This window comes from Stegostoma tigrinum, chromosome 21 (genome assembly GCF_030684315.1).
Source record: "Stegostoma tigrinum isolate sSteTig4 chromosome 21, sSteTig4.hap1, whole genome shotgun sequence".
NCBI classification, from domain to species: domain Eukaryota; kingdom Metazoa; phylum Chordata; class Chondrichthyes; order Orectolobiformes; family Stegostomatidae; genus Stegostoma; species Stegostoma tigrinum.
This window is the reverse complement of record NC_081374.1, coordinates 11,528,420-11,556,237: the sequence shown is the minus strand read 5'-3', so window position 1 is coordinate 11,556,237 and position 27,818 is coordinate 11,528,420. Positions and strand designations below refer to the sequence as shown.

Below are 27,818 nucleotides of genomic sequence, written 5' to 3'. Positions count from 1 at the left end.
ACGTCAGCTTTTGTGCTCCTGGGATGCTGCTGGGCCTGCTGTGTTCATCCAGCCTCACATTTTATTATCTTGGATTCTCCAGCATCAGCAGTTCCCATTATCACTGATTCAAAAACTAATATTGTTGTTTTTAAAATGTACACAGCTCGTACAGCTTTGGTATATACCAATAGGCAAATTACACAACCCATGAAATCAGAAGATTGCAGAGAAGCAACAGCATAGCAGCAGACATCCATCCCAAACAGTCCATACAGCCCTATACCTTATTCTCACATTTCTCATTGTACTCAATCAGCATAGCCCTCCATTTCTCTTCTCTCTTACAAGCTCCTTTAGGCAACTCCTTAACTGGTTTGAAATTCTACAACTCAACTGCTTCCTCTGGTAGCGAGTTCTGCTCTCTGGGTAAAGAAGTTCCCTACAACTTTGTAATCTTTCTGCAACATGGGATATTTTGTTAAGCATCGGGGTCCATGCAAGTCTAAGTGTAACTGCTGCTGGTGTGGAATTGAGTTTTTTTTATGGAACTCAGACGTCTTTTGAAGTATCCATATTAGAGGGCTGCGCCTCCACCAATGAGGAGCCCAGGAAGGTCTCTCTCTCTTCTGTGGAATTCCATCACTTAGGAATAATTGACGTGAAGAATCCAAAGCAAGCAGCCTAGGCTATATGTAGCTGTATTATTTGGTCCATCAGAAAGTTCTCCCCAAAACTTCAACAATCAGGACCTATCCTGTCATTGTATCTTTGCCACTATTTCCCCTGTTAGATTTCTTGGAGGTAATTTCACACAAATGGCTTCTAGTTATGCTCTTCTGAATGATCAAAATCCTCCATAATAGTAAAGATTATTGATAGGACATTCCCTAGCCTTCTCTTTTCAAGGGGAGAAAAAAGTGTTATCAATCTGGCATAACAAAGTGTTAAGCTGGATGAACACAGCAGGCCAAGCAGCATCTCAGGAGCACAAAAGCTGACATTTCGGGCCTAGACCCTTCATCAGAGAGGGGGATGGGGAGACGGTTCTGGAATAAATAGGGAGCCAGGGGGAGGCGGACCGAAGATAGAGAGAAAAGAAGATAGGTGGAGAGGATAGTATAGGTGGGGAGGTAGGGAGGGGATAGGTCAGTCCAGGGAAGACAGACAGGTCAAGGAGGTGGGATGAGGTTAGTAGGTAGGAAATGGAGGTCCAGCTTGAGGTGGGAGGAAGGGATGGGTGAGAGGAAGAACAGGTTAGGGAGGTGAAGACAGGCTGGGCTGGTTTTGGGATGCAGTAGGAGGAGGGGATGAGCTGGGCTGGTTTTGGGATGCAGTGGGGGAAGGGGAGATAATGAAGCTTGTGAAGTCCACATTGATACCATTGGGCTTCATGGTTCCCAAGTGGAAAATGAGTTGCTGTTCCTGCAACCTTCGGGTGGCATCATTGTGGCACTGCAGGAGGCCCATGTCGTCTGAGGAATGGGAGGGGGAGTTAAAACGGTTCGCGACTGGGAGGTGCAGTTGTTTATTGCGAACCGAGTGGAGGTGTTCTGCAAAGCAGTCCCCAAGCCTCCGCTTGGTTTTCTGCAAAGCGGTCCAATGTGGCATTCTCCTTTATAAATCTGTTTTACACCCTCTCCAGGGTCTCAATATCTTTCTTTTTAATCATATGGTGTCCAGGACTATATGCAGTGTTCCAGGTACAGGCTAATCAAGGTTCACTTATTTTCAAATCTCTCCCATCAGAAATAAACCCTAATGCTTCATTTATTGTTTCATGGCCTTGTTATTCTGAGCCACTTATCGTTATGTGGAATGTGGTTAGCTGATAGACACTTCAAGACTAAGCACATCATCTTCTCTGATATAAGTCTCTTTCTCTTCACAGAAGCTGCTGAGCTTTTTCCAATGCTTTTTTTTAATTTCATTTTTATTTCAAATCTCTGGCATCTGTGGTATTCTGCTTCCTGTTAAAAGTTCAGTCCTGTATAGAAGCAACATCGAATTGCTGGAAGTGTGACCAGTGAGATGAGGCATTACAAGGCATCAGCGACCTGTTCCAATGGACACATAACATCCATCACTCCTCTTTCTGCAGAGAACTCTCCCAATATCCTGATGAACAACCATCTCACAGCTATGACTAAATTAACTCCGGTCGCCTTCTTTGTGGGATCTTTCTGTGCACGATGTGGCTACCTTATTTGTCCACTCAGAAAACAGGTTTCATTAGCTACGATATCCCAAGTACCGTCAAGTTCTTCCTTTAGATTGACCAGCTTGTCGTTGTGGATCCAGGTACAAATTTATAGAATTTTGTCCCAGAAGTTTGGTCAAAGTCCAAGATAGCACAGTTGGCATATCATCAATTCCTTCAAATGCCTGTATGTGCCAGGCTGTGATCAACCAGCCTTTGGTACAGAAGTATTAATGAACAAGTAAATCTGAGTGATAGATTTTCAAACGGTTTCTTCCTAATAATGTGGCCACATGCCAACTGATTACTCAAGAGGGAAAGATTGAAGATTATTGCTGCAAATGACTAATGCTACTTAATCGCACCTGTCCATTTCCATACACTAACATGATATCACCAGGGAATTCTTCATGATCTGCTCATCTTCTGTTTGACAGGAACCTTTGGTGAGTAACTCACAAGACAGCAATTCTTTATGGAGAACACTCAATATGTCCAAGGAGCTCATCATTCCTGTAAAACAGGCAGAGAAAGTTGTTAATGACAGGCTAAGTTGGATTACTGCTCCCTTTTATAACATCTCACTGGTATGATCCCTTACCATGTCCCACACTGTAACAGGAGTCCAAAGTGTTCATTAAAATCTTTCCCAACGACCGTCTGGAAATATTCTGTGATCAAGAAGAATACAGATTGAGGACGAAATGGAATACAAGCAAAAGGAATTTTTAGAATCTGAAAGACAACAAAGTACATAGCAGTAGGTTCTAAAATAATAAAATGTGAGGCTGGATGAACACAGCAGGCCAAGCAGCATCTCAGGAGCACAAAAGCTGACGTTTCGGGCCTGGACCCTTCATCAGAGAGGGGATTATCACAGCAGGTTCTAAAAGACTGATCCACTTAACCAGTCAGGAATATGTTCGCCACTTAAAACAGATACTGCCCATATCCCGCTGGTCAGTCTGGGCATTTACATGATACCTGGTGCAGGTACCAATAGAACATAGAACAATTACAGCACAGTACAGGCCCTTTGGCAGTCAATGTTGTGCCGACCTGTCATACCGATCTCAAGCCCATCTAACCTACACTATTCCATGTATGTCCATATGCTTATCCAATGATGACTTAAATGTACTTAAAGTTGGCGAATCTACTATCATTGCAGGCAAAGCGTTCCATTCCCTTACTACTCTCTGAGTAAAGAAACTACCTCTGACATCTGTCCGATATCTTTCGCCCCTCAATTTAAAGCTATGCCCCCTCGTGCTCGCCGCCACCATCCTAGGAAAAAGGCTCTCCCTATCCACCCTATCTAACCCTCTGATTATTTTATATGTCTCAATTAAGTCACCTCTCAACCTTCTTCTCTCTAATGAAAACAGCCTCAAGTCCCTCAGCCTTTCTTCGAAAGACGTTCCCTACATACCAGGCAACATCCTAGTAAATCTCCTCTGCACCCTTTCCAAAGCTTCCACATCCTTCTTATAATGCGGTGACCAGAACTGTACACAATACTCCAAGTGCGGCCACACCAGAGTTTTGTACAGCTTCACCATAACCCCTTGGTTCCGGAACTCGATCCCTCTATTAATAAAAGCTAAAACACTGTACGCCTTCTTAACAGCCCTGTCAACCTGGGTGGCAACTTTCAAGGATCTGTGTATGTGGACACCGAGATCTCACTGCTCATCTACACTACCAAGAATCTTACCATTAGCCCTGTACTTTGCCTTCCGGTTACTCCTACCAAAGTGCATCACCTCACACTTGTGAATGGAAAAGACAATGCCATTAACTATTTGTATGGATTTCTGGACCAGTAAAGCTGTAGGCAAATATTGTCAAGATCCTCCTACTGTAAGACCAACTCAAAATTATTGTCAAATGTTCAATCCATCTTTGACAGAGGAAGGCTAACAGGATGAAGGGTCTAGGCCCGAAACGTCAGCTTTTGTGCTCCTAAGATGCTGCTTGGCTTGCTGTGTTCATCTAGCTCCACACTCTTATCTCTTAGGACTGTCAGTAACACTGCCAACATTCTGACTGCACACCAGATTCAACCACTGCTGGTCTCAACGCTGTCCTTTTGACTCAACGTTTGCTTCTTCAGGTTGTCCCAAGACTCTGCTGACATGCAGACCAATAATACTGTCCATACTGGTAGTAAGCTGAATCCCATACCATGACAAGGTGCCACTCACCCACAACAGGCACATGAATGCTGCAGAAACTCAGCAGATCTGGCAGTTTCTGTGCAGAGAGAAACAGTCATTGTTGAGCCACAACACTTCTTTAGAAAGATAAGGGTTTGCTCATTTAAGACAGAGATGAGGAGAATTTCTTTTCACACTAAGGGTTGTGAGTCTTTGAAACTTCCTTCCCCCACAAAAGAATGGTCTTTGAATTTAGCTTTTAAAGGCAGTGGTTGATGGATTCTCGATAAGTAACAGAGTGAAAAGGTTATCAGAGAGAGATGGGAGCGATCAGATCAGCCATGATGTTACTGGCTGGCACAGCAGGTTCAAGGGGCTTAGTGTCCAATTAATTCACACTCTCATACAGTAAAAGGATGAAGACAAAAGGAAATTAGAGTCACTTGAAGGGAAATATTTGCAGGAATATGGAGAAGGAGCGAGCAAATCGGTTTAATTGGAGAGAGAACAAAGGAATGATCATCAAATGACTGCCTCTCTGCTGTATTTTTGGGGTTTCCATTGCATTTCTGTTTTCTTTTTTTGGTTCATTCATGGAATATCAGTGTCTCTAGCAGATCAGAATGCAACTTCTGAACAAATCTCCCCATGGGCTCGAAATGTTAAATCTGTTCCCTTTCTACAGATGTTACCAGATCTACTGAGTTTCTACAGTATTTCCTGTTTATTTCAGATTTCCGACATCTGTGATATTTTGCTTTTATTCATGAATAAAGTAGCTGTGAAGATGGATGTCAATCGGAGACAAAGATCTGCTTTACTGTACAACATCCAATTTGAAATGTATGAAACAGGAGGCAATGACCTACTGATAATATCATTAGGCTATCAAACCAGAAATCCACATAATGAATTGGGTTCAAATCCCACCATGGCAGATGGTAGAATTTGAATTCATTAAAAATTTGGAATTAAATGTCTAATTATGACCATGAAACTGGTGTCGAATTTTGGAAAAACCCATCTGGTGCACTAATGCTTTTGAGGGAAGGAAGCTGCCATCATTACTCGGTCTGGCCTACACTTAGGCAAATAGGGATGGGTAAAGAACACTGGCCTAACCAAAGGCGCCCATATCCATGAATAACAGAAGAAAGTCACAATCTGGGCTGTAGTTTCTCAATATTTCCTGGAAATGACCACCCTCCAGAATAAAACAAACATGCCTCACAAGGGTGGCAGGCTTGTTCAGTAGTTAGCACTGCTACCTCACAGTGCCAGGGACCTGGGTTCGACTCCAGCATCAGGCAACTGTCAGTGTGGTGTTTGCATGCTCTCTCCGTAGCTGCGTGGGTTTCCTCCGGGTGCTCCGGTTGCCTCCCACAGTCCAAAGATGTGGAAATTATGTGGATTGACCTTGCTAAGTTGCCCCATAGTGTTCAGAGATGTGTAGACTAGGTGGATCTTGGGAAATGCAGGCTACAGGGACATGATAAGGGAGGTTGGCCTGGGTGGGATGGTCTTTACAGAGTTGGTGTAGACTTGACGAACCGAATTGCCTGCCTCCACATTGTAGGGATTCTATGATTCTAACTTTCCCACACACCTATTGAAAGAAGGCTACGTGCACACAATCTAAGGAATGGAAGAAACCACTTGTAAATGCCACAGAGGGATTCCAGAAACCTGGAATGTCAAATTAACAAGTTATCCATCAACGCAAAATTCTGTTACCCATAAAATATGTACCCTAAGAGGAGTTACAATTCAAACTGACATGTGAAGTCAAACTGGAGCACCAGTCCAGGCAATGGGCTGAATGGTCTACTTTGACAAACCAACAATTCTGTGGCTCAATGAATACTGACGTATCCACCCAGTTCCTCAATTCACCATTGTCAACATGGTCACTTGAGCCTGGATTAGCAGCCTGAATCGCAGCCAGCCTATTTAACGCCTCTAATTGAGATATCAGTGCAAAAGACTGTGTCTGAACATGAGGCCAACCCTAACATGTTGTTCACCCAGCAGGAAATTGTGCTCAAATGCTGCGAGTAGGATTATTTCCTGTTCTTTAGGAGCACAACCCCTCAGTGTCTGCAATCAGACATAACATAAATTGCTGTGAACTTTGCCAAGCATCTAGTTCAAAGAGTCTCTGACTGCGTTGTGAGCATCATTGATATGGTATGAATATTCAAACAGAATCTCGCAGCTAAGTTATCAATGCTGACCTCCTTTCTGGAACACCCACAGTTCTGAAACTAATCCTCCCCTCTCGCACTCAATGCTATAACAAAGAAGTTTACAATAGGTTCTCTATCCTATAAATCATTGGAGAGGGCTCCGGGTAATTACCAGTGTTCGCAGTTGCTGCAGAAGCTGCAGTACATCGGTCAGTTTCTCCTCAATCAGCGAGAGTCGCACCCGATCAGTTTCAACCATCTGCAGTTCTATCCTCAGCATTTCCACCTCCTCCCCTTTCAGCTGGAGTTCCTTGGTCATTGCACATGACAACTGGAAAACAAGGCAGCATTCGTAAGGAGGTTGCTGTAGCCCAAGAAAGATGTGTTTTTATAGCCCCTCTTATACATCGATAGATACATGGAAGATAGGAGGAGTAGCCTATTCAGCCCTTCAAACCTGCTATGCCATTCAAAATGATCATGCTGATCACTCAATTGTGTACCCTGTTCCATTCTCTCCCATACCCTTTGATCTCTATAGCCTCAAAAATGACATCCAAATCCTTCTTGAAAGCATTCAATATTGGGGTCTTGTGCTCTTTCTGTAGCAGAGAGTTCCATAGACTCACTACTCTCTGGTACAGGAATTTCTGCTCATCTCAGCCCTAAATGGCCTAGTGTATATGCTTAGACTCCTAGTTCTGGACTCCCTGGTCATCAGGAACATCCTTCCTGCATTTGGCCTGTCTTGTCCCGTTTCTATGATATCATCTCCCTCATTCCTCAAAAGTCCAATGACTTTATTGTGCTATCCAATCCAGTCTCTCTTTGTACATCATGATCATCATTGTGACTATGGGAAGTGCCTAATCATTTCACAGCTATGGTTTTTGAAGTGTAGTTCTTGTGTTAATGTAGGAAATGTGGCAATCAAATGACAGACAGCAAGCTACCACGTATAGTTAAGCAATACTAACAAGATCATCAGTTTTTTTAAAGTGAGGTTTGTGGGTTAAATATTGGTTTGAACTCCAAAGAAATCTTCCCTGCTCTTCTTTGAAATAGTCCTTCTCTACTTGAGCAGACAGAAGGTTAATATTTTGTGGGAAAGACAAACATCCATTACAAGAACAAATTGCCCCAAATGTCCTCTACCAATTCTATACTTCCCTGCAGCATGCCTATTCAACTCATTTCTCATTTAATATCTTCAATATTACACAAGCAACCCATTCAAACCTTTGACAACTAAGTACCTTGTCTCAACCCAACCATCTGTAGGCTGTGGGGATAATGATCTTGAAATAAAATTTGTCGCTCTGTGTGACCAGTTCTCTACAATGAGTAGAGCTCAAACCATCCGAGAGGAAATATCAGGGTCAGTGGCAGTCAAATTCATCCTGGTATATCCCCTCAGGGAAGGTTATAGAGTCACAATAACTAAAGTGTAAAATGGGCTTTTCCTCCCACATTACTCAGGAAGCAGATTGAGCTGGCAGACAATTGGAGTGTTGGGAGAGACCAGATAGGAAGCTTTGGCAGGATGGGAAACCCAAGCATTGAGCATGCAGAAAGGGGAAAGCTGAGTTAATGGCCTTTTCCATCAACACAGGTTCCTTTTCCCATAGGAACAGTGTCCCAGTGTGGGCTACATACCATGAAATGTGACTGGATTTGAGTCTGATGTCTATAGTTTCCAGGATGTAAATGAGGCACAGTTTGTTTTCTAGACACAGACAGCAGTTCATGTGTAGAATGCAATTCTAGAGAAAGTCTTTCTAAATTCATTCACAAGATGAGAGCATCGCTGTCTAGGCCATCATTTATTGCCCATCCCCAATTGCCCACAGAATAGTTGAGAGTCCACCACATTGCTAGTGGATCTGGAGTCACATGTAGGCCAGACCAGGTAAGGATGGCAGATTCTTTCCTAAAGGGCAATAGTGAGCCAGATGGGATTTTCCGATAATCAACAATGAAATCATGGTCAGTATTAGACTCTTAAGTCGAGATATTAACTAAAGTAAAATTCCACCATCTGCTGTGGTGGGATTCAAGTCTGGGTCCCCGGAATCTCACCTGGGTTAACCATCAGCAATTATACCATTGTAACTATATCCACATCCACTAAGGGAAGGCAATGTTTACATCAGGACATTTACACAAGTAAGTAATGGATATGGAGGGATATGGGCCGAGCGCAGGTAGGTGGGAGTAGTTTATTTTGGGATTATGGTCGGTGCGGACTGGTTGGGCCGAAGAGTTTGTTTCTGTGCTGTATGACTCTAGATGTAGTTTTTATATCAACCTGATAAGAGATGTTACTACTCACCTCTAGAGCAATAGAATTTGGACCTGGGACACCACCTTTGAATGGAATATATTGAGGACCAGACACAACCTATGGCTGTTGTACTTTGTGGGACTGGCTCATGGATAACTTAAAGGGCAATGTAATGGGCGCCCATTCTGAAACTCATTCTCTTGTGCATTTTGAAGTAAGTCTTAATAGTTAAAGGTGTTCACGTAAGCAAATAAGACAGGGTTTTAGGCGTGTCGAACATGTTCAGTGTCTGCTGAGTCCTGTCTGAATGGGGACTCCCTGAGCAACAATAACAACTTGCATTTAACATAAAAACATCCGAACATTTTTCACTGAGGCATGATGAAACAAGAAACACTGAGGCGAGGAGAAGGGTAACCCATTTTGAGATATATTTTACAACACGACAATGAGGGGATGGTGCTTTAAGAACAGAATTCCCCAGGTGGAGCTGATGATGAAACAAGAAACACTGAGGCGAGGAGAAGGGTAACCCATTTTGAGATATATTTTACAACACGACAATGAGGGGATGGTGCTTTAAGAACAGAATTCCCCAGGTGGAGCTGATGATGAAACAAGAAACACTGAGGCGAGGAGAAGGGTAACCCATTTTGAGATATATTTTACAACACGACAATGAGGGGATGGTGCTTTAAGAACAGAATTCCCCAGGTGGAGCTGATGATGGGGGTAGTGGTAACAAGGGTCCTCTTCTGAACTTTAAAAGGGAGATTCTTGCCCCTCCCTTCAGCGCACTGCTTCTACTTTGGGTGCCCTTGAATTGAGAAGAGGCTTTTGTGAAATTTAAGAGCCTTTGTCCTGTTAAGATTGATGTGTCTGCTCTCACCTTCTGCCTGTCTTCCCCCACTTCAGCAGCAAATGGTTGTCCCTTCTTGTAGCAAGAGACAAAATCAAATACTGAACCCCATCACAGTTTGGGTTATGGCCACAGCATCAGGCAGTAGGCCATGTTCCAACCGCCCTTCAGAAGGGTGAGCATCATTAGAGTAATATTCAGCATTCAGTCCTTTTTCAGCACACAAATCTTTTGAGCCTGGGATCAATCTCATTCTTCTTCGCTCCACTCTCCGCTTTGGAATATTCTTTTTGTGGTGATTAAATTGGACACGCAAATGAAGATAAGAAAATGAGCAAGTCTTTCCTCAGCATCTGGCTGAGATAACACATCAAGTTTTCAAACCCTCGCACTCTGCCCAAGAATATGCTACATTTGCCTTCCAAACCTTTTAATTTACACTCAATTTGGGGGCCTTCCATAGCCTTTCATTTACACTCAATTTGCAAACTAAGAAAGCACTGTTCACAATTCCAGAAACTACAGAACAGACAACTTTTGTTGGGTCAAATTTAATAAAAAAATTACTCTCTAAACCCGTGGAAACAGCCAAGTTTATTTCCCACAGTTCGCCTCAGTTTAAACATTGTTCGAACAATATAGGGGTCTGGAAATGATTTTAACCTTTGACTCTTGTGGAAGAGGAAAACAAAGCACCAAGGTAATAGCATTTAATCAACCAGCAGCACGTTGCACAATTTTGGCTTCACGGCCTTTGGAAGAATTTCTTGACCATAATTCATACCTTCTCAGTCTCAGTCTGGAGCTCTGTCACTTGCTCCTCCTTGTTCTTTAGCTGAGTCGTGAGTTCCTTTTCTCTTTCCATCCATGGCAGAAAGACCATGGAACCATTCTCCCTGTTCTCAAAGCTGCAGTTGTGAGACAGCAATTGTCGTAATGTGCTACTGTGGCACCTATAGGACAGGAGTTTAAAACAGAATCAAATTTTAAGATAAATACCCCAAAATCTGCTCAATCAGTAGCTGCCATGCACAGACGCTGTTTGTCCAAACTAGTGCAGTTATTATTATTTCAGATACTAGAAGCAATGCAAAGAGTTAGGTGCACTCAAGGGATTTAAAGAAAGAACTTGCATCTGTTTAGGTTCTTTCACAACCTCACACAGTCTCTCAACGTGCTTTGGGATTAGTACATTTCAAATTGCTGTTGAAATGTGTGATAATTGGCAGCTAAATTGTTCACAGCGATGTCCCAGAGACACAGTGAGATAAATTGCCTGTTAATTTATTTTTACTGAAACTGTTTGGAACAAACACATAATGAAAAGAACAGTGGGGTGATCATCTCAAGTTTTCTTTGAAACAGTGCCATGGGAACTTTAACAGCTGAAGGAAAATAACTGAGATTTAACTTGTTACTGAACTGTTGGCAGACATTGGTTGGGATTGCAAAATATGAACGGGGAGGAATAAATTAAACCGTTTCATCACCATCAAGGTACAGCAATAATTTTATGTTAAGTCAGAGATATTTACCTTCTATCAACAAATGTTTCAAGACATACTGCACTTGTGGTGTGACAGAGGGTGGTAGAAGAAAGTGTTCAAAGGGTTAAGTACTTTGATGTAACATGATAAACATTTACAAAGCAATTTCATAACCTACAGCTGAAACTGTGAACCCATGTTTACAGCAAAGTGTAGACAACAAGGTGTGGAGCTGGATGAACACAACAGACCAAGCAGCATTTCAGGAGCACAAAAGCTGACGTTTTGGGCCTAGACCTTCATCAGAGAGGGGGATGGGGAGAGGGTTCTGAAATAAATAGACAGAGAGTGCTTGGTACTGCCTGCTGGACAGGATCTCCAATGGGCCTTAGGAAACACTGTGAGGATCTCTCACTCATTTCTCAGCCAAATCCAAACCCCAGACTGCAGTTGTGGAATAGAGATAACAAAGTGTGGAGCTGGATGAACACAGCAGGCCAAGCAGCATCTCAGGAGCACAAAAGCTGACGTTTCGGGCCTAGACCCTCCACACTTTGTTATCTCGGATTCTCCAGCATCTGTAGTTCCCGTTATCACCTTTACAGCAAAGTGTGTTGCTTCTAAAACCCAGCAGGAACAGCGGCAAATAAATCAGGGGATTATGGTATCCTGAGGGGAGACTAAGAATCATTTAACTCCATAGCTGTTGGGTAATGTGCAACGATTTTACTTGGCACTTTTTAGAATGTATTCATTCAAAGGGTATGGACATCTCTGGCTAGGCCAACATTCATTGTCCACCATTAATTGTCCTTTAGAAGCGCAATTAGAGCTGCCTTTTTGACCCATACAACACAGGGATTGACAAGGACAACTGTTAAGGGGAAGCTCAGGGATTTTGATCCTGTGACTGTGAGAGATCAGCAATACATTTTTCATTTTATTTTGACAACAATAAACTGAATTGCATGTTGGCCTGTTATGATTGGAATACAGGAAAGTGGTTTGCAACATGATCAAGTGTTACATATTCTTGAGCCGTGCAATACAACATTGCTTTTCGGAAGCAATAAGATTAGATTCCCTACAGAGTGGAAACAGGCCCTTTGGCCCAACAAGTCCACACTGTCCCGAGAAGCATCCCACCCAGACCCATGCCCCTATAACCCACACACCCTTGAACACGACGGACAATTTAGCCTGGCCAACCCACCTAGCCTGCACATCTTTGGACTGTGGGACGAAGCCCACACAGACACAGGGAGAATGTGCAAACTCCACACAGACAGTCGCCCGAGGCGGGAATCGAAGCCGGGTCCCTGTCACCCAGGATGACTGTCACTGTACAGATGATAGCGTATCATCACTGCAAAAATCAAACTGTCTGTGGGGTTAGTAACTATCCACTCTGCGGGCTGGCCCTTTGATTACTGGAATGGTATTTAGCCTTTCTAAACAGTGTGAGTGAGTGTGTGTGTGTGCGCATGTCTGTGTGTGTTATTCACACTTTTGTCTGTCTTGATCATGATTGAGATTGATGTTTGGGGACCTGAAGGGGTTTTAAGTGCACAGCATGGTGGCTAGCACCACTGCCTTACAACACCAGGGACCTGGGTTCAATTCCACTCTCAGGTCACTGTTTGCAGGGTCTGCATGTTCTTTCTGCATTTGAGTGGGTTTCCTCTCACAGTTCAAAGATGTGTAGGTTAGGTGGATTGGCCCCGCAAAAAAATTGCCCAGTTGTCTCCACAGATATGCAGGTTTGGTGGGTTAGCTGTGGTGAAAATCACATGTGGTGGGCAAGGCTCTTTGGAGAGTTGGTGCAGACTCGATGAGCTGAATGGCCTCTTTCTGCACTGTAGGGATTCCATGAAGTCATATAAATTAGAAATCTTCTCTTTTCACTGCTCTTGTTAAGCTCAGTGCACATCAATAAATAGTTTTCTTTTTTTCAGAAACTGAGGCAAACTTGTCAAAATAGCTTTTGCCCCAAGTAGCAGTAGTCGGTCAGTCAGTCAGGTAAATTTGTCATTTGGATGGTCTCATTAGGATTTTACACATGCACACAATTTGCAAAGGTTTGTGGCACAATTATTGGTGCACTCTTGAGTTAAGTTGTGACAACCGAACAATTCTCAGCGGGGAACCCACTGCTGTAATGTTCTGGGCATACATATACCACCGTGGTTCTTTATATGAATAATGAAATTATGCTCAGCCTCAATGCATTGGAAAATGAAGAGTTCTCTAACAACACAGAAGAATCAATTTTTGGTTGAGATAGTTTTTGAAACCTAGGCTGAAACCAGGCAGAGTGCGGTGAGAACGTCTTCAGAGAAGGGAGCATTATTTTCCTTCACCAGTTTGGGCCTTAAAATCCCATGTAAATTACACACGTTGGTTAATGCAACAAGAGCTGGAAGGGTCTAGGCCCGAAACGTCAGCTTTTGTACTCCTGAGATGCTGCTTGGCCTGCTGTGTTCATCCAGCCCCACACTTTGTTATCTAAGAGCTGGACAGTGTCCAGTCTTGAGCTGAAAAGTGGCAAGTAACATTCGCGCCACACAAATTTTAGGCTATGATCAGCTTCAGTAGGGACATTTGCCTCTTACATTCAGTGGCATTACCATCGTTGAAGCCCCCTACTATCAACATCTTGGGGTTAACTTTGACCAGAAACTGAACTGAATTTGGACATAAACAAGAGCAGGCTACAGGTTACCAATACTGTGATGTCTAACTCATGTTCTGACTCCCTAAAGCATTCCACCAACTAACAAGGCACAAGTCAGGAGTGTGATGGGATACTTCCACTTGCTTGGATGAGTACAGCTCCAGCAACATTCAAACCTTGACACCATCCAGGACAAAACAGCCCACTGGGTTGGCACATCCACACCATCCACCACCGACACTCATTACGTACGGCTGCTACTATCTACGGGATGTAGAAATTCACCAAAGATCCTTAGACAGCACCTTCCAACCCCCTGACCATTTCCATATAGAAGACCAAAGGCATCAGATACATGGGAACACCACCCCCTGCAAGTTCCCATCTCAGCCACTCACTATCCTGACTTGGAAATATATTGCTGTTCCTTCTCTCGTTGTTGGGTCAAAAACATGGAATTCCGTTCCTAAGGGCATTGTGGGTCAATGCACAGCATGTGGACTGCAGCAATTCAAGAAGACAGCTCACTAACACCTTCTCAAGGGCAACTAGGGAGGGGCAATAAATGCTGCCCCAGCCAGTTATGCCCACATCCCGCATGAGAGAATTAAAAAAGATTAAATCTAAGAACTCAAGATTTGTATTAGTCAGTTTGTTCTCCTCTATGGTTCCACTTTCATGCTAATTGATGGAAAAGTCTGAACTAGAGCAAGCAGGAAATGGGAGTCATGACTTGAGTGTATTTCCTTCATGTGTTTGCAAGAACCTTACCCTTCACTACTGCAGCCATCTCTGTTCGGTTCCATCAGCTGACAGTGTTGACCCTCCGTACCTCTCTCTTCCTCATCATCAGAAGCAGCGCATCCCTCGACTGCTCTGAGTAAATGTCCCTCATCTGTGGAAAAGCATGATAGAGTAGGTACCCCCTGAAGACTAATGGGCTTGGACATTGCAAAGCTTCAGAAAGTTCATAATAAATGGCAAAAATCAGCTGGGAGTGACAGCCGCAATATATTTGCCGCGTTAACTGCACAAATAGGCAACTTAACGGTTTTATGCAGTCTGTCTCCGCTTGAAGGGCAGGCTCAGATTTTTGGACTTTGCATTGATATCTTGTAAAGCTTTTTACCTTTGTTACAGGAAGTATCTCCATTCTGCGAGGCGTAACATTCCCTGTTTTCCGAGGTACAATCTGCTTTCCCCGTTGGCGGACTCCGTGCTGGTTGGAATGAGGGACTCCAATTATTTTGATGAGAGCTGTAATATTTGTGCCAGTGTTGGGAGTGGCGCAGAAAACCTGGGTCCTTTCTGCCTTGACCCTCTTGTGACCTTGATTAAGAACAAGTTAGGGCATTATGAGTATCGACAGGTCAGCATCCTCAGTTTGAATAGGTGGGTGGGTGTGCACAGGGAGATGTCCCTTTATATCAAATCCTTTGCTTCAAATGATTGCTCATTAACTTCAAACCTATGCTAATAATGCAGAACCTGCTCTCAAAGTTGTGGCAGTTTTACTTAATTTATTCTGTGATTTTATGAACAATATTAACATGGCTATGTTTTGTGAGTGGCATGGTGGCTCAGTGGTTAACACCGCTGCTTTACAGTGCCAGGGATCCAGGTTTGACTCTCGGGTGACGGTCTGTGAGGAGTTTGCACATTCTCCCCGTGTCTGGGTGGGTTTCCTCCCACAGTCTAAAGATGTGCAAGCTAAGTGGATTAGCCATGAGAAATGCAGGGTTACAGGGAGGGGGTAGGGGCTGGGTGTGGGTGGAATGCTGTTCAGAAGGTCAGTGTTGACTCGATGGGCTGAATGGCCTGCTTCCACATTGCAGGGATTCTATGAATCTACATTTAGGGGCTATTCCTAGTTACCATCAGGTGGTGAGCTGTCTTCTTGAATTGCTGCCCGAGAGAGGAAAAAAAATCAGTAACAACACAATAGCGCTTGGAAGTGAATGTTCTGAGCATACTGGCCATCTGTACACTCCAAACTCTGAAGGTTGATTCTGAACTTTTTAAGTCAGAATGTCTTATACTGCAGTGATAACGCCCTGACTCTAGGATCTGATTCAAGATCTAATTGCTCCAGCGGTGTGTCATTCAGCTTGTTCAGGCACATTACATGATAAAAAAGAGAATGCTGGAGAGAGAAACAGAGTTAACATTTGAAGTCCAGTATGACTCTTCTTCAAAACTGGTCCTGAAGTTCTCTCATGCTGGAGAAGAGTCATATGAACCTAAGAACTAGGAGCAGGAGTAGTTACTTCAGGCCCTCGAATTATTCCACCATTTAATATGATCGTAGCTGATCTCATCTCAGACTCAACTCCACTTTTCTGCCTGATCTCCACAACCCTCCAATCCATTTTTAATCTGTAGACTACATATCAGACTTGAAACATTAACTGTTTTCTCTCTCCACAGATGCTGCCAGACCTGCTGAGTTTCTCTAGAGTTTGTTTCAGGTTTCCAGAATCTGCAGTATTTTGCTTTTGTTTGAGGTTGAATAAAAGTATCTCCAAGACAAAGTGAACTATTGCATGAAATTTGCCGTTTCATTATTGTTTTCCTTCTCAGCAAATTCCTTTAACTACTGAAATTGTAACGACAGATAGGTTTTAAGTCTTAACCCATATCCATCCTAGAGTATGGCTCTCACTTTGTTCTGTACTCACAACTCTATTTACAGTTAGATACACATCTTACTGAATACAACTCTCTTCAGAGCAGTATTTCACTCCTGCTTCATCATGTGCTTCTCTCTAGATTACTCTCTAACGCTCTTCCCCACTACTGTTAGCGTAGCAAAATAATCTCCATAATCCACATTAGCATACTCACATCCCATTTTACATAAGAATCTTGAGGCACATTGGTGCTGCCCTTATCTCTGAGCCAGGTGGTCCAGGTTCAGGTCCCACCTGCCCTGGAGGTGCATCATAGAGTTGTCTGATCAGTTTGACTATAATTACTACACTGTAGTATTCTCTGACTGGCTTCCATCTCTCTCCAGACGCACTACAGTGCTGATCTGAGGGTGGGGACAATTGTATCACTGCCACCTCAGCAATCCCCAAATAGGAATCAAGAGAGAGGCTGATACATCATTTGCCTTCAGACCCAAACATGCATGCACTGTTTCCTTTCCTAGTCCCTTTCCACACTCTCCTTTCAGCCTCAGCGGTTTTAGAGGTCATTTTATCCCTCCCTATTTTAATTGTACGTATCCTTTAATTTTTGCATCTGCCACAACTTTCTGTTACTTGCACAAGTGCAAATCAAGATCTGAGGCTGTGAGGAATTATGCCAATGAACTGATCAAGAAAGCTGAAAAATTTGTTTCCCATTACCTTAATCAAAATCTTCATGAACTGAACTGCACCAGAAAGCACATGTCAAGTCATTTGGAATGTGCGATGTAAACTCAGGGTCAGTGGAGAGAAAAACAGAGTTATCACTGAGTCCAGTATGGCTCTTCTTTGGAACTAAAATAGTTTGAGGTCTGTTTGAAAAAGGTTTGGAAAAGAAGTCACTTTGGATCCAGTAGATTCACCATTCAAATATAAAGTTCTGTCTTTCTACAAATTCATTTTGTTGTTTTTTTTAAAAAATGAGTCCAATATCCTGATCTGAACCATACTTCTAACAACTTACTTCAAGAGTTGACTACCTTCTGCGTCAAATAATCCAACAGTTTGGGGAGTATGTTGTCAGTGCACTTGTGAGAGGTCATACTATAAATGTGAGATCATCCATTTTGGTTGGAATAACAGCAAAATGGACTATGTTTTAAATGGTAAAAATTTGCAGCACGCTGCTGTGCAGAGGGACTTGGGTGTCCTTGTGCACGAATCGCCATAAGTAGGATTGCAGGTGCAGCAGGTAATTAAAAAGGCAAATGAAATTTTGTCTGCCATTGCCAGACAGATGGAGTTTAAAACAGGGAGGCTATGCTGCAGCTGTATAGGGTTCTGGTGAGGCTACACTTGGAGTACTGTGTGCAGTTTTGGTTTCCTTACTTGAGAAGAGATATACTAACGCTGGAGGCGTTGCAGAGGAGTTTCATTTGGTTGATTCTACGGTTGAGAGAGTTGGATTATGAGACGAGACTGAGTATACTGGTATTATACTCTTTGGAATTCAGAAGAATGAGGTGAGATCTTATAGAAATATATCAGATTATGAAAGGAATAGATAAGGTGGAGGCAGGGAGGTTGTTTCCACTAGCAGGTGAAACTAGGACTAGAGGGCATCGCTTCAAAATAAAGAGAAGCAGATGTAGGACTGAGGTCAGGAGGAACTTCTTCACCCTAAGGGTTGTGAATCTGTGGAATTCCCTGCCCAGTGAAGCGGTTGAACCTACCTCGCTGAATGTTTTTAAGGCAAGGCCAGATACATTTTTGAACAGTAAAGGAATTAAGGGTTATGGTGAGTGGGTGGGTAAGTGGAGCTGAGTCTCAAAAAGATCAATCATGATCTTATTAAATGGTGACGCAGGCTTGAGGATCCAGATGGCCTACTCTTGCTCCTAGCTCTTATGACAGGACTGAACAACAATATTCTAAAAGGAGAGAATTTCCTTCTGGAGGAAAGAATGTCACACACAGAAACAAAGATGTCAGTGAAAACTAACAGTGTTTCCACACAAAGACAGATTTCTGCTGCTACACTTTCTCATCTCACGCTCCCTTGTTGGGAGACAGGAGAATATTTCATTTTGCCCTGTAAAGTGAGCAGTACATTTGCTCTGTTCTCTATTGTGTAACCCAGTTGTTGGGTTGTGCTGACATTAGCAGACAATCTGTGCCTTCTAACAGAATGTTGCAAGTTGCTGTGGTTTCATGCCAATAAATAGCAGTTTATAGACAGCTGATGGCAGCAGAAATCTTTTGCAAAACACTCAGCAAGCCCAGACCATTTCACTCATCTTAAAGAGTAGTGTACAATAGTACAGCACAGGCACTGTAATTGTTCATGGGGTTATGAAGATATTGTGACTGTTTTATCAGCTGCCTTTTCCAAAGATGGATCACAATATGGGTTGATTGCCAATTAGCTCCTCTGTCATGAGCAGGTTTCCCACACCAACTTCAGTTCCATTATATCCCATTATGTTGTTCCACTCAATTTGATCCAGGTTGTCATACTTCTCTCCAGTAAATAGTATCCTGCAAACGAATATCAGTGCAATGCATACTTGGCTGTTAAGACATTTGTGAGAAGTTAGCGAGTGCAATTTGGCTGCCACCTATCCAATATTATATCAGTAACATATTTAATTGGGTATAAAATGTTTGGGGCATCGTAAGATGTTATGTTGACTCAATTTTTCCTCATTGTTCATACATTTCACTCTATTCCATGAGACCATAACACAATAGGAGCAGCATTAGGCCCCTCGGTCCATTATTTCAGGTCTGCCATTCAATCATAGGTATGTTTATCAAACCCATTTTCCTGCATTCTCCCCATAATCCTCAATCCCCTCACTAATTAAGAAACTGTTTAGTTCTGTCTCAAATACACTCAATGGCTTGGCCTTCACAGCTTTCTGAGGCGATGAGTTCCACAGACTCACCACTCTCTGGTGAATTAATTCCTCCTCTCAATTCTGATGGGCATAATTTCATTCTGAGGCTGTGCCCTCGGGTCCTAGTCTCTCCTATTGGTGGAAACATCTCCATGCCCACTCTATCCAGACCCCTCTAAGTTTCAAGCAGATGCTCTCTCATCCTTCTAAACACCAACAAGTACAGATCCAGAGAACTTTGCACCCTACCCCTACAACAGCACTGCAGGCCCCCAACAGGAGTGAACTCCTATGGGGTGTGGGGGTGTAGGTCCCTGGTTGTCCTATCAATACTTCAGGAGAGTCTGAAAACATTACACAATCCTTTAGACCTGGGTTCCCAATGATCAGTAGTTTATCTGATGAAGTGGGAGCTAGAGAATCCCAATAACTACAAGACACTCTGAATGGGAGGTTGAGAGGTGACCTTGTAGATTTATAAAATAAACAAAGGGCATCGATAAGGGTAATGGCAGGTCTCTTTTTCCCTAGGGTGGGGGATTTCAAGACTTGTGGGAATATTTTTAAGGTGAGTGGAGAAAGGTTTAAAAAAAGACATTTTTTTTTATTTTGCGTGTGTGGAATGAACTTCCATAGGGAGTTGCAGATGCACCTGCAGTTACAACATTCATTAACAAATTCAGGTAAGTACATGAATAGGAAAGGATTGGAGGGAAATGGGCCAGCTGCAGAAAGTGGGACTAGTCTAGTTCAGGATTATGGTCGGCATGATTTGGTTGGACTGAAGGGCCTGTTTCCGTGCTGTGACTCCATAACAAATCAGGTTTTGCGTCACTTCAATTTTTATCATTTCGAAAGTTGTAATCGGTGTTTGCTAAGTTGACAGAAGCAGTGACCCCTACTTCCTGGTTGCTCTTTATGTGACTTGCTAATGATTCCGCTGACAATATCACTTGTTCCATTGGTGCTGTTCTCTCAAAACACTCAAGTCACACAACAATAGAGTTGATAGCCAGAGACTATTTCCCAGGGCAGAAATGGCTAGCACGAGGGGTCATAGTTTTAAGCTGGTTGGTGGAAAGTATAGAGGGGATGTCAGAGGCGGGTTCTTTACACAGAGGGTTGTGAGAGCATGGAATGCGTTGCCAGCAACAGTTGTGGAAGCAAGGCCATTGGGGTCATTTAAGAGACTGCTGGACATGCATATGGTCACAGAAATTTGAGGGTGCATACATGAGGATCAATGGTTGGCACAACATCATGGGCTGAAGGGCCTGTTCTGTGCTGTACTGTTCTATGTTCTACACCTGTCAATGGTCACATCCTCAAAGGCTGATCACAGCTCTCTTGCTCAATATTGCAATCCCGACCACTAAAAAGGGCAAGGGCTGCATATGCCTGGGATTACCACCACTTGCAAGTTCCCCTCCAAGCCACTCACCATTCTGATTTGGAAATATATCCCTGGCTGTTCACAATTGCCAAGTCAAAATCCTGGAACTTCCTCTCAAATGTCACTGTGGATGTACCTAGCCACCAAGGATTGAAGCCATTCAAGGTGGTCGCTCGATACCACCTTCTGATGGGTAATTAGGAAGGGCATTTATCAGCCTACTCTGCGATGCGTGCGTGTCATGAATGAGCTTTTTAAAAGTCTCTCTCAACCAATAGCTTTTGTTTTTAAAAGTCAATATTTACTTATAATTTAAGACAAACAGTTTAAATTGGAACTCTCTTTCTAATGGCATGAAGGGTGTACCCATAAGCCCAGGACTGCTGCGGTTCAAGAAGGCAGCTTGCCATTATCATGTCAGGAACAATTTGGAAAGGATGATAAGCACTGGCCTGGCCAATGATGCTTATATCCCATGAACAAATGAAACAATATTAGGTGGCTCCTTTTGGAAGGCATTGTTTAGATTTGGAGTCAAATGGAAAAAGGGACATATGAGATTTATTACAAACTGAAACAACTATGGATGCTGTAAATCAGGAACAAAAACAGAAAGCTGGTGGGGCTGGTCTGGAAATGCTTGCTTTGGCGGCCTCAGGGACGACGGCGTTCTGTAGTCCCTCCGTTAACCCAGGAGACATAATTTGTCTCAATTATTTCTTTTTATAATTTCTGTAATTAAAATAGTGCTGAATTGTGGCAATTTGTACACATCACACTGTATTTTCATAAATACAAGTGAGAATAAATTGCTATTCTATTCTCCTATTTTCAACAGAAGACTGCTCTTTAATGGAAAATAAAAATGTGTCATTTTCAACGTGTTTTGTTGGTTCCTTTGGCCCTTTAAGTAAACAAGTGAAGAAGGGAAAATGTGAACTTATGTAGCATCTTCTGTACCCACAGAACATTACAAAGCTAATAAAATACTTCGGAAATAAAAACCAAAAGAACTGCGGACGCTGTAAATCAGGAACAAAAATAAAGTTGCTGGAAAAGCACAACAGATCTGACAGCATCTGTGAAGAAACAAAACCAGAGTTAATGTGTCAGGTTCAGTGACTAGTTCTGAGGAAGGGTTACCAGACCCGGAATGTTAACTCTGAAACTTTTCTTCACAGATGCTGACAGACCTGCTGAGCTTTTCCAGAAACTTTGTTTTTGTTGTCCTCGTTGAAAATGCTTAGGAAATTGCGCAGGTATTTGGATAGGAATGGTTTAGAGAAATACAGACCAAATGGAAGCAAATGAGACTAGTTCAGTTTAGGAAACTGGATTGGCATGGAGAAGTTGGGCAGCAGGGTCTAGCTCTGTGCTGTATGACTCGAAATAAAAAATGTACACAGTAAATGTTTGAAGGCACTATTAAGTTAATAATAAGAAAATATCCTTCAGGCCATAAATGGTTCAAATGTTCCTTGGTCCTGAAAATGACCAGAAGAGCACAGATCTGAGACATTCAAGCACGGTTGGCTTAGTACAGTTTGTAGAAGTTCCAACATCAAGCAGTCCTCAATACCTTACCAAGTACATTGAGCTGTGTTGTTGAAACGCAGAAAGTGATTTCAGAACTTTGTCCAGCTTAAGGTTTAACAGTTGACAATGTCTGGTATTGTTTATATAATTGGATGCAGAAGGATGGCTCCAAACTGCATTTACTCTGACAAGAGAGTGAACAGCTTCTCCAAATTCTCCATGTTTCACTGTGTAGGTTTGATGGTGGTAAAGAAGCTGGGCAGAGAGGATGGGGTTGGAATTCCTTACTGTAGAGATCTGTACTGCATTAGGTATACTCAAAACTGTGATAGATAGATTTGTAATTGTTAAGGGAGTCAAAGGCTATGGAGAGGGTAAGAGAGGAATGTGGAGTTGACAATGATCACATCAGCCAAGAGCTAATTGGTGGAGCAAACTCAATGGGCCAAATGGCCTACTTCAGATCCTAGCGCTAATTATTTTACGAGTGGTACATAATTATCAGTGTTCAGATCAGTGACTGAGAGAGGTTTTGTTTTGTTTTCAAATAAGCTTTTACTTTGAGCTTCATATGTTGACAAAACTAATAAAAGGGAAAATATCTGTCTTGGAGGTCCAAGTTCAGATAAGTTTTACAATGATTAGTTCAGATGGAAGCAATGATATCAATCAATCCTGGCAGAATTTGCCTTGCTGAGGAAGATAATCAGAGTAGATTCATATTAAGTTATTGATTATTTAACTGAAACAGGCAATGAAAATGCCATACAGACTTAAAACATTAAATATTACCTTTACTAGAATAGTGACACTGCTTGTATTGATGGCACAGTTGGCAGTTCCTATGGCACTGAGCTGCATTCCATTGAACGCAAGGATCACATGTGCAATTTCCCACATGGTTTAAGATTTCCTCCCAGTTCACTCACCAAGGGCATGATACATTGCGTCCTATCTAAAAGTGAACTTCAGCAACACAATACAATCCTGCGACATCTGCCACCAAAATGTCAAGAGCAGCAGACACACGTTGATATTGTTACCTCCAACTCTCATAGCATCCTGCTTTTCAAATATATCACCATCCCCTAGTAGTAGTCAAATCAATTTCACACACTTTCAGGCACACACAGGCACACACAGACAATATATTCTCATATATTCATTCCAGTGGATGAGCCCAAGTAAGCTCACACCAGTTAATGCACCACAAGTATGTTTATCATAATTTGTGTACAGTAGATACACCACTGTCCATATGCAACACTACATTCACAACTGCAGGGCAGGTAGAAAGAAATGCTGAAACAGCAGGAGATTGATACTAGACAAAAATGCTCATGTAACTGACTGGTGGAGGCACGATGGGCCTCCACTTGTGCTGTAACCCTTGTGCGATTCTGAGGAGTCTCACAATCACTTTGCTAGTGACACCCACAACCTGACAATGAATTCCAGGAGACATTTTTTCCTGGTAATTTCCTCAATGTGCAATTACAAACTCATTACAAACTCCAAAACACATCCACAATTTCAATGGGGAAAAAAAATAAGAAATTTTCACTCTCACACCTTCTATGTCATGGGGGCAAAGAGGAATTGGAGGCAGTGGCCCCTGGCTTTTTTCTGTCATTAAAGCCAGGAGCAGATGGGCAGTGCAGATTGTTCAAACTGAGAGCATGTTTGGTACATTTACAGTATACATCTATGCAGGCAACAAAAATAACTTTTACCCAATGGTCTGAGCTGGTTTTCAAACCAGCTTCTCCACTACCATTCCCACAGAAAGAATTAAGTTGAAGTCAATTTAATAAAAGCAAAATACCACTGCAAATCTGAAATAAAGAAAACAAGTGCTGGAGAAACTCAGCATGTCTGGTAGCATCTGTGGAACGAGATTCATATTTCAGGTTCAATATGACTGAACATTTGAACTGGTTGAATGGTCAGTTACTTGCTCTGAGGTAACGAAGTGTAGAGCTGGATGCACTTTGTTATCTTGGATTCTCCAGCATCTGCAGTTCCTATTATTTCTGATACTTGCTCCGAGGGGCTGGTTAGCTCACTTGACTGGATGGCTGGATGCAGAGTGGCACCAACAGCATGGGTTCAATTCTGCACCAGCTGAGACAGCATGAAGAACTCTCTTCTAAACCTCTTCCCTCACCTGAGGCATGGTGACCCTCAGGTTCAATGACCAACAGTCATCTCTCTAATATCAGAGCAGCCCCATAGTCAGTTCAGGCTATAGTACTTCTACTTGTTGCTAAATCTTGGTTTTGCTCTTGGTTTTGATACGGAGATATCGCTTTAAACTCAACCTGTTCAGATGTATGGTGACATTAGGATGTGAACCTGGGACTTGTAGCTCAGAGGCAGGGTCATTACCACTGGACACAAGGGCAGTCTGTGGGTTGTGACTTCTTTATGGAAATAACCTGCTGCGATGTATTATGAAATATGGGTATGACTCTTGGTCAATAAAAACCGAAGAACTGTGGACACTGGAAATCAGGAACCAAAACAGAAAGTTGCTGGAAAAGCTCAGCAGGTCTGGCAGCATCTGTGAAGGAGAAAACGTCAGAGTAAACGTCTCAGGTCTGGTGACCCTTTCTCAGGAAGAGTCACCAGGCCCGAAATGACTCTTGGTCATCTAGCTCTGAGGCAAGGACGCTACGCCAGTGCATAGTGGCAGTTTGGGGAACAATGACTAGTTCTTTATAGTGCAACATGTTCAGATGTGGAGATGCCGACGCTGGATGAACACAGCAGGTCAGGCAGCATCAGAGGAGCAGGAAAGCTGATGTTTCAGGTCTGGTCCAAGCCGAAGCTTTAGTCTTCCTGCTCCTCTGATGCTGCCTGGCCTGCTGTCTTCCTCCAGCTCCACACCTTGTTATGTTCAGATGTATTAGAATACTAGGATGGGAAGCTGGACCTTCTGGCTGAGAGGTTGGGAAGCTACCACGGTAGAACAGCACTAAGTGGGAATGACTGACAGTGCACTGACCTGTAGCGCTGCATTTGGTGCTGCAGTTCCTGGACCCGGCTCTCTAAGACGGGGACCTGCCGGGCTCTCCTCTCCAGCTCCTTCACGTTGTCCAGGGCGGCCCGGAGAGCTGCAGTCACGCTCTCGGCTTTGTCGCGGAGCCGGCCGTGCTCGGCTCGGAGGGCGGCCAGTCGGTACTCCCGGTACCCCAGGCGGCAGTGAGCATCCCGGAGCTCCTGCTCCAGCTGGCGGTTTAAGCGCCTGGCCTCGTCAATCTGACCGTCCCGGGACGCGCGGATGAGCTCCAGCTCCCGGAGCAGGTGACGGGAACCGGGGCAGACGCGAGGGACCGGACAGCAGCTCAGGCCGGGCGGACGCGGTTCCTGGGTCTGCCGTCTCGGAGCCCCGGGGAAACCGCTCAAAGCCTTCCGCAGACCGACTTCCAAGGCCAGGCAGCGGGCATCGCTGCTCTGCAAGGCTCCCCGGAGATCCTCCACCAACTCCCGCAGGCTGGCATTCTCCAGCTCCCCCGCACTGGGATCTTGCTGTGCCTCTTCGGCCCCGGGCTCAGGGCTCTCCTCCTCCACGTCCTCTTCACCTCCGACCCGGGGCAGCTGGAAAGACACGCTCTTCTTCTCCTTCTTCCTCCGGCGGCGGCGGGGGCACCGGAGCCGGATCTGCCTCTCGATGTGTTCGGTCTCTTGGCTGACCGGCAGCCGGTTCCCCGGTTCCCCCCGGGCCAGGAGGCCGTGGAAAGGTTCACACAGGAGGGCGTGGAAGTGCCGGAAGGTGACCGCTTCGGGCGGCCCGTCTACACCTTCCTCCAGCCCCAGCACCGAGCACAGAGCCCGAAAGTCCTCTCCCGACAACAGCCCGTCCCCCTCGTAGTCCAAGTGGTGGAAGATCTCCTGCAGGTACTGGTCCAGGCCGGTGGCTAACACCACGATCTCGTTGTCCACTTGTCCGCCCTCGGAGCCGAAGTGATGGGACAGGGCGCTGACCAGCCATGAGGTTCTCCGGACAGGACGAGAATCACAGCAACCCAACATGGTCAAGCAGAGGGAGAGGAAGCTTCAAATTCTCCTTTTTATACCCAACTCAGAAAGACTAACGCACAAGTCTTCTTCTTAACAAAAATGTAACTCCGAAAGACTTACGCAAAAAAGTTTTAAAATATGTAACTCCAAAAGACTAATGTAGAGTCTTTTAAAACAGATGTAACTCCAAAAGACTAACGCAAAAACATCTTTTCGAAATGTAACTCCAAAAGGCTAACGCAAAAAGCTTTGAAAGATATCTCTAAAAATGAATGTCACAAAATCTTTAAAATGTAATTCCAAAAGACTAATATAAAATATCGTAAAAATGTAACTCTGAAAGACAAATATAAAAGCTATCTTTTAAAAATGTAACTTCAAAAGTAAATGTAAAATAAACTTCAAAATGTAATTCCAAAAGACTGATAAAAAAATAACTTTTTAAAAATGTAACTCCAAAAGCAAACGAAAAAAATCTTTAAAATGTATCTCCAAAAGACCGATATGAAAAATGTTGTTTTAAAATGTAACTCCAAAAGACTCATGTAAAAACTATCTTTCAAAAATGTAACTCCAACAGATAAACGTACAAAAAATAAAAATGTAACTTAAAAAGACAAATTTAAAAGAAAATATTTTAAAAACGTAACTCCAAAAAAGACAAAGGCAAACATAAAATTCCCAACAACTTTTAAAAGATTAAAGATGTCGCAGTCCGACGATTGACATCATAAGTTTGTATCTCCCAAAATATTGTCACTCTCCAATCAATGTAATTGGAAATGGAAAGGATGGAAGTTACTCCTCTCAGACTAAATCTTCTAATTTCTTCTTTGTAATAAACGGACTGTATAAAAACACTTTAGAATTGCGCCTACAGTTCAAGCACTATGAGCTGCTCTCCCGTTGATTTTCCCGCTGCTGGTTCGGTAAATAATCGTGGGGAAGTTTTTAATTAAAGTCCAATTTCCTTGCAATTCTCAAAGGACGCGCTCGCCGAGTGATGCTGAGCTGAAGGGTTGTCAGCGAGATGGTGAGAAGCGGTTTCCCCTCGGGTCCTAGCGCTAGAAGTATTCTGTACATAATCTCTCTGTGTGTAAGAGGCGCTGTCTGGCACGGAACCAATATGCGGTGCGGAAGATTTGTAATCAGTGCAGAACAAAACAGATCTCGTCAGTCCCCAGCTTTGCTGAGTTTCCAACCTTATCCCAGCTGCATTAATTACGCGACGAATGAGTTTGGAAGGTAGTGTGTGCATAAGAACAAATAGAGTATAACCACAACCCAGAATAATCCTAATATTTGTATGAAATGTTTGTGAGAAATGGAAGACTTGCATTCATGTAGCACCTTCTATAGCCGACACCTCGAAGCACTGTTCAGTCAATGAAGGGCGGTTATATTTGTATGAAACACAGTAGCCAATTTTTACCACAGCATGCTCCTAACAAGCAGCACTGTGATAGTGACCAGATAGCCCATTGTGGGAAGTATATTAAAGGCAG

General features: G+C 43.3%; 1 protein-coding gene across 3 annotated transcripts; it reads right to left on the bottom strand.

The window, feature by feature from the left end:
* Positions 1–61: 61 nt before the first annotated feature.
* On the bottom strand, positions 62–26,712 carry LOC125462653 (EF-hand and coiled-coil domain-containing protein 1-like). Of its 3 annotated transcripts, XM_059653344.1 has the most exons (7): positions 25,298–26,712; positions 14,958–15,157; positions 14,600–14,723; positions 10,452–10,620; positions 6,697–6,855; positions 2,781–2,850; positions 62–2,692 (listed from the first exon to the last, which is right to left on the bottom strand). In XM_059653344.1, the coding sequence occupies exons 1-7, from the start codon at positions 26,323–26,325 to the stop codon at positions 2,562–2,564; spliced, it is 1,881 nt and encodes a 626-aa protein (XP_059509327.1). In that variant the 5' UTR covers positions 26,326–26,712; the 3' UTR covers positions 62–2,561. The 3 variants fall into 3 exon arrangements, with proteins under 3 accessions (XP_059509327.1, XP_059509328.1, XP_059509329.1); XM_059653345.1 differs by lacking the exon at positions 6,697–6,855; XM_059653346.1 differs by lacking the exons at positions 14,600–14,723; positions 14,958–15,157.
* Positions 26,713–27,818: the final 1,106 nt, after the last annotated feature.

What these genes read in the sequence shown, in the direction of transcription:
- LOC125462653 (XM_059653344.1), bottom strand. Translation starts at nt 26,325, where the DNA reads ATGTTGGGTTGCTGTGATTCTCGTCCTGTCCGGAGAACCTCATGGCTG. An exon ending in AGATACTTCCTGTAACAAAG is followed by an intron (nt 14,724 to 14,957) that starts GTAAAAAGCTTT and finishes GCTTTTCCACAG; the next exon opens with ATGAGGGACATTTACTCAGA. An exon ending in TCCAGACTGAGACTGAGAAG is followed by an intron (nt 6,856 to 10,451) that starts GTATGAATTATG and finishes CTTGTTTTCCAG; the next exon opens with TTGTCATGTGCAATGACCAA.